This window comes from Salvia splendens, chromosome 8 (assembly GCF_004379255.2).
Source record: "Salvia splendens isolate huo1 chromosome 8, SspV2, whole genome shotgun sequence".
Lineage (NCBI taxonomy): Eukaryota > Viridiplantae > Streptophyta > Magnoliopsida > Lamiales > Lamiaceae > Salvia > Salvia splendens.
In genome coordinates, this window is record NC_056039.1 from 26,414,621 (window position 1) to 26,428,418 (window position 13,798).

Below are 13,798 nucleotides of genomic sequence, written 5' to 3' on the forward strand. Positions count from 1 at the left end.
TAATGTCCTAGTGAAGTAAAAGAGCATCTGTCATTTCTAAATTTTGTTTCAAAGTTATGTTTTTGGGTGGTTTTGTAAAGAATTTTATACAATAATTTACATTAAACTTAGATAAATTTCAAAAAATTATAAAAGCAAAATAATTAAAAATATATATTTGTAGGCTTTAGCCCCTACTTCTACATTGGTCCACTCTTGCCTACGTCCCAATTAAATTGCATTGTGTTTCTTTTTGAAATGTCTCAATTAAACTGTCATTTTTTCTCTTTTTTTAAAAAAAATATTCAATCAATTTTACTTTATACCATCATCTATTTTACTTTTTTATTTTTGATTTTTTTATTTTTCTCTTTTATTTTTTTAAATATATTTCTTTCTTTTTTATTTTTTAATATAATTTATTAATTTTTATACCTAAAAGTTTGACTCAATTTAGTTGAGTTGATGAGGTAGGAGTATAATTTTGTCACTTTGATTTTGGCGATTTATATTTATAGCAGTATACGAAGAAGCCTGTCTTCCCATAAATTCTGCTGTTTCTCTGACTAATTCTTCGTCAACAAATTCCGTCTGAATTGGATTAAACATGAATACAGAGGATAACCGCTGATACATAAAATTGCCATGTTTTGCAGTTGCTGCTGACAACTGAAATCCCTCGCTCAGTCTCCTTGATTTTCAGTTTGATTGCGGCACCAATTTGATTGATTAATAGATTAGGTTTTTCCGTCGGCGTGACATGACTGACAATGCTGGCGTTGAGGAGGATTACGTGAAATTGGAGTGTGGCGGGGCCCAGTGCCAGCCGGAAATTTCGACGTCTGATTGTTGCGATGACGGAGGGTGGTTGTGGTCTTTGTGGTGGTGGGGGAAATTGCTGCTCGTGGTCTTGTTTGTTGCCGTGTTTGGCGCGGTTTTCCTCAAATGGATTGGGCCATTTTTTATGGATAAGGTTAAATTTATATCCAGAAAACTCATGTTTCCTCTGAAATTTCACTGAATGCAGGGTTTTATGTTGTCAAGAAGGAAAGATTACAGAGGATTAATGAAGATTGCAGAAGATAATCTATCCCGGGAAAGTAGCGCAATTAGCATGTAATTTATACGTAATTGATTCTACTAGGAATAGATTGGTTCTCTACCTTATTTACATTAATCCTCCACCTATAAGAGGATGAAAAGAATGTACAAAGTAAATATAGCAATACAATGATTCCTTCTCTCCCTAATCTCCTCTTCTCAATTCCTTACGCCATTTGAGATGGCATCAGAGCTGGTTCCATACTCCATGGGACTCAGAAACAAAGTCATCATCGCCCCTAACCATTCTCGGCCTTTAGCCTAATCTCCTCCAAACCGAAACCTGCAAATCAGCAACCCAAGCCATGTCAGACTCAGAACCAAACACTCCAAAAAAACCCCAAACCGAAGGCAGCCAATCTGCCGCCTTTCCACCCAAATTTGCCGCACAACTTGCGGCGTTCATGAAACAAAATTTCAACATGCCACTAGAAACCAAGCCACCGAAAATGACCCAGCCAGTTCAACCAGACCATCCCGAGAATTTCGGGGAGGTCTCTGTGAAAACCAAACTGAACGGAGATAATTATCCCCTATGGGCGACCCTCATGAAGCGAGCAATCGGGGGAAAAGGTTTGACTTCTCACATAATCGGAGTTTCAAAACCTCCCCCGATTGAAGACTTCGGTTACGCAAAATGGCAACAACGGGATGATACGGTGTTCAATTGGATCATCAACAACCTCGAGACAAGCCTGGTGAATGAGGTGTCCTGGTATGAGACGGCGAGAGACCTATGAGATGGACTCGCCGTCACATACGGAAGCGGTTCTGACCCTATCCAAATATGGGATCTGCATCAACAAGCATACGACATGAGACAAGGGACGATGACATTAGAGGAACTACGGAACAAGTTTCAGGATCTATGGATCATGATTGACACCCGAGATCCGAATCCGATGAGTTATCCGACAGAAATTGAAAAATACAACCAAAGAGAACAAAGATTCCGAGTATACCAGTTCCTACGAGCCCTAGATTACAAATATGATGCGGTCAAAAAGGAAATCATCAACAAAGAACCCTTTCCGACAGTAAAACAGGCATATGGATTGATTCGAAGAGAGGCCATTAATTCAGGAGTTCTCAAACCTGAACCGAAGGAACCACCGACGGGAGGCATCGGCGCTGGACTAACGGCCATAAACCGACCACCGCCACTCGGCTACTCGCCGTACCCAAATCGGAACCGAACAGGAGAAGAAGATAAAAGTAGACTTACTTGCTCTCACTGTGGAGGAAAAAGACACACCAAAGAGGGGTGTTTCCTCTTAATCGGGTATCCCGAGTGGTGGGACGAAATGAAGAAAACCAGAGCAGCAAGGGCGGCCAACCGGAACCAGAGTCGAGGCGGCGGCGGAAGAGCAGCGATGGCAGTGGTAGGAGGAAGCTGGCCTACTGATGCTACCACCACCGGACCACCACCAAACGGCGGAGGAGTCTCAGCGAGCAGCATCACGCCGACGGCCTCGCCGGGGGCAGCTATCGGAAACGGAGCGCAGCAGGAGATCGGGAAGGGAATGGCGGTAATGGCTAGGGTTCCAGGAGGTAAAGTGGGGTTTTATCCCTTAAACCCCTCAAGTTCTCTTAATCTTCAACTCTTACCCATATGTCCCTTTTATGCAAAAAGGCACCCACATCTTATGCTAAATCCTATTTCCGACCCCCCATGTCCTTCATGTGTCAATCTACACCCCAACCTTTTGAGATATTACAAAAAGGACCTCCTGAACAATTAAAATCATGCTTAGAGGCCCCACTTGATAAAATTCCATGTACTGAACCCAATATCGAGTGTAGAAATGCTTTCCTAGCACTGGCCGACCTACCAACTATTCCCGAAAATTAAGAAAAAATTGATCATTGGATATTTGATTGCGGAGCCACTGATACCATGTCTTATGATGCCTCTGATTTTGCCAATATCTCCACCACACAGAAAACCCATATACAGACTGCGAGTGGAGATTTAGCACATGTTCAAGGAGCCGGCCCAATTACTATTTTACCAGATTTAAAACTGTCTAATTGTCTATATGTTCCTTCGTTGTCTCACAAACTTATATCTGTTAGTAAAGTAACGAGAGAACTTAACTGCAACTTACTAATGCAGCCACAATTCTGCATTTTACAGGATACGAAGACGGGGAGGATAATTGGGCGTGGCACTGAACACAGAGGATTATACTATGTAGACAGGATGGCTCAATCCGGGGCTGCGATGCTGACTCATGGACTGACGGACAAGCAAACCTGGCTTTGGCATCGTCGGTTAGGGCACCCATCTCTAGGATATTTACGCCTACTTTTTCCTAAGATTTCTGCTTCAGAGAGTTTAAATTGTGAAACTTATTTTTTGGCCAAAAGCCATCGACACTCTTTTAAGTTGAATTATACTCGTGTGAACCCTTTTTCTTTAATACACTCTGATATTTGGGGCCCCGGACCTAGGGGTGAGCAAAAAAACCGGAAACTGAATATCCGAACCGAACCAAACTGAAATTTTGAAATTCGGTTCGGTTTTTTCGGTTTTTCGGTTCGGTTCGGTTTTAAAAATAAAAAAATTTTCGGTTTTTCGGTTCGGTTCGGGCGAAGAAAAAACTGAAAAACCGAATTATATATATATTCTATTAATTTAATATATTATATTATATATAATATATATATTCTTTTAATATATTCTACTATATAATATATATTATATGTATTATTAATTTATATTATATATAAATATTCAATTAGTATATATAAAATAAAATAAAATACACATATATAAATATATATTTATATTATATTTATTTTTTTCAGGTTTTTCGGTTTTTTTCGGGTTTTTTCGGTTTTGTTCGGGTTTTTTCAGTTTTTTAAGTTCGGTTTTTGGTTTTTCAGTTTTTCAGGTTCGGTTCGGTTTTGATTTTGAACTAAATTCGGTTTTTTCGGTTTTGGTTCGGTTTTGGCAAAAAACCGAACCGAACCCCGAATGCACACCCCCTACCCGCACCCGTTACTGGTGGGAATGGATTTAGATACTTCTTATTATTTGTGGATGGTTGTACTAGAATGTCTTGGGTTTACTTCTTGCGGAATAAGTCCGAGGTTTTCGAGAAATTCGTAATTTTTTACAACCTTATCCACACACAATACAAGCAACGTATCCAAATCCTTAGATCTGATAATGGGGGGAATTTGTGAACACGAAAATGCAAACCTTCTTTTCTGATAATGGCCTTGTTCATCAAACCACATGTGCCTATACTCTCGAACATAATGGGGTAGCAGAACGGAAAAATAGGACACTCCTTGAAATGACCAGGGCCATCCTCATCGAGTCGCGCACACCAAAATCCTTCTGGCCCGAGGCAATAGCCACCTCAGTCTATCTACAAAACCGACTCCCCACTTTTATCCTAAATTTCAAAACCCCTCTCGACATCCTATCCACCTTTACAGACATACCATCCTCCCTTTCCCTAGAACCCAAAATCTTTGGATGTACAGTCTTTGTCCACGTCCCAAAACACGATCGATCAAAACTCTCACCAAGTGCAATCAAATGTGCCTTCGTCGGATATGGTGTAAATCAAAAGGGCTACAGATGCTATGACCCAAAAACTCGACACCTCTACACCACCATGAACTGTGACTTTGTTGAAACCGAATACTTTTACCACCAACTTGGGAGTCAGGGGGAGATAGACACTAGCGACTCCACAAGTTCCCTTTACCCCACTAACTCTCCGAAACCACTCTCACATTGCCTTGTTCCCCTAACCAATCCGATGTCAAGCCAGGAGCCCAAAGATGGTCCCACAGAAGAGATTGGAGACATCGTTGAGCCATCCACGATGTCTCATGAGCAGCACCCCAATCTATCCTCACCGTCTTCTACTCTTGAGGTAAGTCCCAGTAATATTTCTCAAGTTAACGAGACTAACAATGTGAGACAGGAGGATGATGGAACTCGGGGTGAGGGGGAGGCCAGTGAAAGGAATACAGATGAGGATCAAGGGGTGGACCCAGACACAGGATTATACAAGTTTCCCTATAGACGTACTAGGGGAGTCCCACCCAAACGGTACTCTCCAGACTGGCAGGGAAGAAAGTCGAGATATCCTGCAGCCTATACTGTCATTGGGCAGATGACTGAGATGGCCAGAGCCCCCGTTCTGTCGAAGAAGCCATGAGACATAAGCATTGGAGAGCAGCAATGGAGAAGGAAATGGAAGACTTGATAAAAAAACAAGACGTGGGAGAAACACATCTTACCAAAGGGGAAGAAGTCAGTAGGATGTCGGTGGGTATTCACAATCAAGCGTAGAGCCGATGGATCAATTGAAAGATACAAAGCCAGATTGGTAGCCAAGGGATACACACAGACCTATGGGATAGACTATGATGAGACCTTCTCCCCGGTCGCCAAGATGAGTACCGTGAGGGTACTACTTTCCGTAGCCGCATGCAAGGACTGGCCATTACACCAATTTGATGTGACCAACGCTTTCCTACATGGAGAACTAAAAAAGAATGAAGAAGTATACATGGAAGCTCCCCCGGGCTATTCTGGAGAATTCAAGAATGGAGAAGTTTGCAAATTGAAGAAAACACTCTACGGTCTCAAGCAATCCCCTAGAGTATGGTTTGGGAGGTTCTGTCAGGCTATGACTTCCGCTGGATTCAAACAAAGCAACTCTGATCACACGTTGTTCTTGAAGAAAAGAGGAGACAAGATCACATGCTTAATCATCTATGTTGATGATATGATCGTCACTGGAGACGATAAGGAGGAAATCGAGAATCTGAAGAGAAGTTTGTTTCAAGAGTTTGAGATGAAGGATCTAGGAGCAATGAAATACTTCCTAGGAATCGAGATCTTAAGATCAAAGTATGGTATATTTCTTCGTCAGAGAAAGTACGTTCTAGACCTATTGGCAGAGACTGGTCTACTTGAGTGTAAACCGGCAGAAACTCCAATCATACTAAACCATGATTGAAGATTGAAGAAGGAGGCAAGTTGACGGATCGGGGGAGGTACCAGCGCTTGGTCGGGAAATTGATCTATCTTGCACACACTAGGCCAGACATAGCCTACGTTGTTGGGGTAGTAAGCCAGTTTATGCATCAACCCCAAGAAAGTCACATGGAGGCAACATTGAGAATTGTGTGCTATTTGAAAGGCACAACGGGATATGGGATCTTCTCGAGAAAAAGGAGCACTTAGAGATTGATGGATACACAGACGCCGATTGGGCAAGCAATCCAAATGATAGAAGATCCACGACAGGGTACTTTACCTTTCTCGGAGGAAACCTAGTGACATGGAGAAGTAAAAAGCTAAAGGTGGTAGCTTTCTCAAGTGCTGAGGCTGAATTTCATGGAGTAAAAAGCGGCATAACCGAAATCTTATGGCTGCGACGATTGCTATCAGAAATGAGCTTTCCACCTACACAAAGCAGTCGACTGTATTGCGACAACAATGCTGCAATCAGTATCTTCGGAAACCCAGTCCAACATGATCGGACCAAACATGTAGAAGTCGATCGCCACTTCATCAAGGAGAAACTCGATGAGGGAGTTATTGAGCTCCCATTTGTCAAGTCCGAACATCAGTTGGCAGATATCTTGACCAAAGCAGTCAACACCAAATTTTTCAAGGAAGTTCTAGGCAAGTTGAACATCGGAGATGCCGTTGCTAAACTTGAGGGGGAGTGTCAAGAAGGAAAGATTACAGGGGATTAATGAAGATTGCAGAAGATAATCTATCCCGGGAAAGTAGCGCAATTAGCATGTAATTTATACGTAATTGATTCTACTAGGAATAGATTGGTTCTCTACCTTATTTACATTAATCCTCCACCTATAAGAGGATGAAAAGAATGTACAAAGTAAATATAGCAATACAATGATTCCTTCTCTCCCTAATCTCCTCTTCTCAATTCCATACGCCATTTGAGATACGTGTTGTTCTGCTGTTACATAAATTTCACTAGTGTGTTTCCTTTTTCTTTTTTTTATTAATATCTCACTCATCTTTGTGGTTTCATGATGATATTTCTCTGTGGTGTTTACTCTCAAATGTTAATTCAAATTTAGCATTTAAGTTAGATAAAGTCTTGCTGGAGCTCTTATTTAAGTTTAGAACTTGAGTCCCTTTTCATTCTATCAGTGTTAAACTATATGCTATGCAGTTAATGATAATAAGTAAGTTCTTTCTCTGATGCATCGACAAGTTATTTTTATATTACGATCAACGTAATGGCCGGAAACTGATCTTTTTGTGCTTACATGGACCCAGTAGTTGAGCTTCTATCTGGAGTATTATATCCAAAAACAAATATGGTAATTGTGTTTGTGCAATAAATGGTGTTTTAATGCAATTGTTTACATCGTATACAGAAAGATGTCATAGGATCTCAAGATAAGGCCATTATAGCTGTAGAAAGTCATGTTAGATGCAATAGTTTATCCCAGAAATGTTTTTCATAGCAGTGTTTTATCCTAACATTGTTAAGGATAGTATTCATAATGACCATTTCATAAGCCGGGAGCTGATTGGAAATCATTCGCACGTTTTCTCAGTATTTATCATAACATTATTACGCTGGTTATCTTCTAACTGAATGTGCTTTGTTCGTTTACCAGGAAATCATCCCCATGATAAAATGGGAGCAGAGAGCTTTCAGCACAGCTATTCTAGGAGTCATAGTGTTTGCTTCTCTGGCAATATTCCCTGTATTTCTTATACCTTCTACACCATCCATGTGGGTTGCCGGGATGACTTTTGGTTATGGTTCTGGTTTTCTGATGATCATTGGTGGTGTTTCGATTGGTAGTTCTATTCCTTATTTCATTGGTTCTTTATTCTACCATAGAATTCATGTATAGCAATTTCACTTGAGCATTTCTCTTGTGCTATGGTTTTTACACTCAACAATAAGAATGTACGTCATATCTTCTCACATGCAGGTATGGCTAGAAAGGCACCCAAAGCGAGCTTCTATCATAAGACTAGCTGGCGAGGGAAACTGGTTTAGTCAGTTTCGAGCTGTTTCCTTGATCAGGATTTCCCCTTTTCCATATGTCATATATAACTACTGCGCTGTGGCTACGGATGTCAAATATGCTCCTTATTTGTTGGGGACTGTGGTAGGAATGGCGCCAGAAATATTTGTCGCACTTTACACGTGAGAAATCCTTGGTTCCCTGCTCGCCCTCTCTCTCTATCTCTCTGTGTGTGTGCGTGTGTCTGTGAAAATCTCTGGACTTTGTTACTATCTTTCGAAGAAAATATGCAAAGTAAATAGAGTTGAAGATTTCGTTGGTATCTAGACTCTCTACTAGAGCACATTGTGTTAAGTAATGCCAATTACAGTGTATGTACGTTAAACTTGTAATCGTCAATTCTGAATCGGTCTCATTTATGTATGATATTCTGTCTTTTCCTGTGAAGATTACATGATTTTGAATCTATGTATCCTCTTCAGAAATTAGGCTGTGGAGAACCTATTGTGCTTTGTACTTCACCACCACTTACTATAAAGAGTTTGATGTCGATTTTCTTCTTATCAAAGTATTGTTTGCTTTCCTTTAATGAGATTCTAAATCTTCTGTCATTACTGTTTTTCATTAGCATCTATGCATTTGTTACGTGTCCAAGGTGTGCCTTATACACGGGTGTGTTTAGGTGGCGAACCTTAAAATTCCAAGGGATTTCAAATTATTGAGCATTTCGTTAATCGTGGTTGTTATGGAGCTAGTTTTTGGAGGTGAAACACATGAATATTATTGTGTGGCAGAATGAGTATGTTTCTTATGTGTGGTGCTTGGTGTGTGTGTAGGGGCATACTGATTAAAACATTAGCTGATGCTTCACAAGATCGGAAGTCTCTGTCAGTTTCGCAGATTGTGATGAATGTGGCCAGGTTTTGCATCAGTGTGAGCGCGACTGTAGCAGTCGCAGATTGTGATGAATGTGGCCAGGTTTTGCATCAGTGTGAGCGCGACTGTAGCAGTGACGTGGTACGCAAGAGGCGACTGAAGGAGCTACAGATGCGAGAGGAGCTTTTGTTGCAGTGAATGCGCTGTGTAAATTGTAATCATACTACAAGATTTTGGATCTTTAGAGGCGATATGCAGATGAAGGCCTAAACATGAATCAACTACAATGTCCTTTTACATGTAAATTAATTCAAACCACATTAAATTTGTAGTGATATACTCCAAATTTTACATAGAATATAATTTACTCGATATATTGTAGAATGTAAATTTTCACGTTTTCATTGGATACATCTAATTTCTTTCCCTTTTAACTCTCCAATTTTGGCATTAAAATAGTATAATAAGCACTAGAAATATTCTTTCCCCATAATAGAAGAAATAACACAGTAAGAGCATCATTAACGCATGGGGCCGGGCTGCAGTTGGGTCCCGGCCCGCGTCACGCAGCGATGGAGGGGAGGATTTTCCGGCCTGGGCCGGTCCCGGGGACTCGCCCGGGGTCCGGCCCGGCTCAGGGTCATGCGCATTGGGACGTGCCGCGATGGGGTCCGGCCCAGCGTTAGTTGGTGTTCGGGCCGGCCCGGGCCGCAATTTCAAATTTATTTTTTTTTATAAAATCAAAAATTTATCTATAGAATACCACTCCATCCATTTTCATATCTATTCAACTTCATTTATCTCCCTAAAATTCAAAAAAATGCCTCCTCGTCAAAGACCAATCGACGCTCAAATGACCAGAATGTTTGAGGCGGCAATACCGGCAATCCAAGAAGAAATCAACAACAAAGTGGAATGCTACCAAGCTGCTATTCAAGCTTGGAACAAACAACAAGTCCGGGTACCACGTTCTTGGATGTATATTCACCGAGACCGTGAACAAGCTGGTTTGCGGCTTTTTACAGATTATTTCTCTAGAGATCCGCGATGGAGTGATTAGATGTTCCGGATGCGAGGCCTTTGTTCCTGCACATTGTCAACGCAGTTGTAGCTCGTGACTCATATTTCTGCCAAACCACAGATGCTGTGGGCCAGCAATGTATATCGACTTTGCAGAAATGCACATCTGTCATACATCAACTCCTTACGGAACTACAACAGATATGTTCGATGAGTATCTCCATGTAAGCGAGCATACTGGACGGGATTGCCTAGCCAAATTCTGTCTGGCAGTCATCGAAGCATTCAAGGATACATACTTGAGAAAGCTAACGACCGACGACGTTAGGAAGTTGGTTAACATGCACGAGCGGACCCACGGCTTCCCGGGGATGCTTGGCAGCATCGACTGTATGCACTGGCAGTGGAAGAATTGTCCGACGGCTTGGAGAGGATAATACACTAGCGGGCATAAGGGCACACATCCCACGATTGTGTTGGAGACCATTGCCGACCAACGATTGTGGATCTGGCATGCCTACTTTGGTGTCGCGGGGTCGAACAACGACCTCAATGTGTTGAACGAATGTCCATTGTTCAACGACTTGTGTCCCGGGCGAGCGCCGAACGTAGAGTTCACGGCCAACCACTGTTGATATAGTATGTGGTACTATCTGGCAGACGGGATCTACCCTCGATGGCCCGTATTCGTGAAGACTAGCACATGTCCGACAACCGATCGGAGGGCATTGTTTGCCGAAAGGCAAGAGGCGGCTCGGAAAGATGTGGAGCGTGCATTCGGAGTCCTCCAAGCACGGTGGGCTATTGTGAAGGGAGCGGCCCGTGGTTGGCAGCGTCCACTAATCGCCGACATCATGTATGCATGTATCATAATGCATAACATGATTGTTGAGGATGAGGAAGAAAATGTCACTTTATGGCTCGACAATCCGCTCTCCAGCACCGGGAGTAACTACACTGTCACCGCCCCACCCGTGCAGGGCGTTCCTCCCTACATCCGCAACGTCATGGCCCGTTCAGCTGCGATGCGTCAAGACAAACTACACACTCGCCTCCAAGCCGATCTAATTGAAGAGATTTGGACACACACAAACGTTTTCCAGCATTGACGTTATGTTTTAATGTTTTTTTGTATTTTTAAATTGCTATGTTGTAATTTTCAATTTCCGAATGAAGAACAACTTTTCCGTGTTTTAAATTTTAGGCGAAAATAGATTGTAAATTGTGAATATTGCAATTTAATAGTTGTGGCCCAGGATGGGGCTTGCAGGGTTAGAGCAGCTGTGGTTTGAGACTCAAATTTAAGGGAATGATAATGTGGAAGGAACTTGGGGCATGAAATGGGAATGGGGTTAAGGATGCTCTTGACTTCTTGAACAAAAATCAGGGACGGAAGTAGCGTATATATACAACCTTAGCTAATGATGATCTTTTAAGTTGTATTCAAATGTATAGATATTAATTCAAATGCATTTTAACTGTGAAATTAGATTTCTACTCTTCTTTTAATTTTTACTATAAGATATCTCTCTGTCAGACTGCCACTACGCTTAATTAAATGTATTCTACATCTAGATAACTTTCTTCCAGTGAAGAATCACTTTTCTTTTTTTATGCAAAGAATCATTCTTTTTTAGCGTCATATTTCAATAGTAGTATGATTTTTAGCAACAAGCATATTGATTAACTAATACTACATATAGATAACTTGAAGTGAAGAATAATCAAGAACTTAAAAGACCAAAGTAAAATTCAAAATCTACATTCTTGTCTCAAGAATCGAACAAGCATACTTATTTGCCTCAAAACAAGAACTTCGAAAGTAACTAGAGGAAAGAAAAACACAAAGAGAATTGACGCCCGTACATTCATACTCCCTCCATGCACTTTTTTTCTACATGGATATTAAGAATATTGTGTTAAGTACATGGTGATCAAAGTAAGAGAGATAAGTGAGAATAAAGTAAGGGTGTCCACTGTAAAGCGGACACGCTCAATAGCTCCGCCCCAGTTTTTGTCCATAGCCCCAATTTTGTTGTCCATAGCCCCAAAATTCTATTTCCGCCACTACAGTGGACACCTCCAATAGCCCCCAAATTTTATTATTAAAATAAAGGAAAAAAATATTAAAAAAAAAATATTCAAAACATCCGGCTATAGCCGCGGCGGATATCCGCTACTATAATAGCCGCGGCTATAGCCGCGCCTATACCCCCACCGCCGCGTCCTCGCCCCACTCGCGGCGAAGCCTCGTCCGCCGCCCTCCCCCTCCACCAGCCGCGTCCACCCTCGCGGCGGACACCCCCCACTATGACCGCCGCGCCTACCGCCCCCCACCGCCCCCTTCGCGGCGTCCGCCGCGTCCACTCCATAGTGGACGCTCTAACAAGTGTTACTTTTTGCAAAAATTGTAAATGACTCAATTATAACTTTTTAAAATATAAAAATGATTTAGTTAACAAGGAATTGGGGAGAGTAATTGATGGATCCGCGAATTTTTGATGTTAGCAAATGCTGGTAGAGAATGAAAATACAGACACAAAGAATTTACGTGGTTCGATTTACTGAAGTAAATCTACGTCCACGGGAAAAAGGGAGGGCAAGATTGTATTGCTTGATCTGTTTTCTACAGCTTACAAATACAAACTTGCTATTTGCTATATGGTGTTTTATCTCTAGAGAGCTTAACCCCCTCATATCAGATCTAAGTTCCATTTATATCTTGGACTAAGATCGTGGCTTGCATCACCACCCTAAGTCGTGGATGTCGTGTAGGTCATGGCCTAAGATCGTGGATGTAGCGTAGGTCATGGCCTACGATCGTGGCCTGAGTTGACACCACGTGGTAGTGGGTGTGTTGGACATCCTGTATGGGTCCACTAACTCCTTGTTCGGTCGAATACTGAGACCGAACTGCTTTGGTTGCCGATCTGAGAGTAGAGCTTGATGCCGACCTGAGAGCAGAGCTTGATTGGTTGGCTTTTACCGAGCTGTAGGCTGAGGCCGAACTCTTTGGTAATGCCGAACTCATACTCCTGCTTTGGTTGCCGATCTGAGAGTAGAGCTTGATGCCGACCTGAGAGCAGAGCTTGATAGGTTGGCTTTTACCGAGCTGTAGGCTGAGGCCGAACTCTTTGGTAATGCCGAACTCATACTCTTCCTTGGGCTTTGGGCTGATGGGCCGTCATTGCTGTTGGGCTTGTTTAGTACGCACCCCATCACTACCCCCCCCGAAAAGCGAAGTGAATCACTTCGGCGAAGCGAGTCACTTCGGCATTCTGGAATACGGGGGGAGGCTGAAGTCGGGGGACGTGCCCTGCGCGTGACTGCATTAAATGCGGCATTAAATGCGACAGTAAAATCTGGCCGTCGAATCCTGAAAAGGTGGGATATGAAACGGTGCGATGATTTGAAATCTTTTCCAAATCTGATAAATACCGCCTTTCTTCATCATTTGAACACCTTTGCTATTGGCTTCTTCTGCACTCTCTATCTTTTGCGTGAAAAATTTCCTTCCGCTTTCAAAAATTTCCTCAGGATTTCTTCAAACTTTCAAAGAGTAAGAACCATGTCTGCTTCTTCTTCGTCTGAGTCTGGTAGCGGTAGAAAAGGGGGTAAGGGGTCTTCTAGCCGGAAAGAATCCGGGGAGAAGACCGTAGAGTATTTTCACAGTATCTTGAGTAAGGATACTGTGATATCCCTTTACGAAAAATACTCTTTTCCTGGGGGGAAGGCGGTGGTTCCCGACGATGATCATAGGGCTAACGATCCGCCGGAGGGTTATGCCACCGTTTACGAAGCCTGCTTAGAATGCGGGCTTCGT

At 42.3% G+C, this 13,798-nt stretch overlaps 1 protein-coding gene across 1 annotated transcript; it reads left to right on the forward strand.

The window, feature by feature from the left end:
- The first annotated feature begins 739 nt into the window (after positions 1-739).
- Positions 740-9,153, forward strand: LOC121745988. The gene is made up of 4 exons (XM_042139932.1): positions 740-952; positions 7,720-7,956; positions 8,044-8,261; positions 8,916-9,153. Exons 1-4 carry the CDS (start codon positions 740-742, stop codon positions 9,151-9,153), a joined length of 906 nt encoding a protein of 301 aa, XP_041995866.1.
- Positions 9,154-13,798: the final 4,645 nt, after the last annotated feature.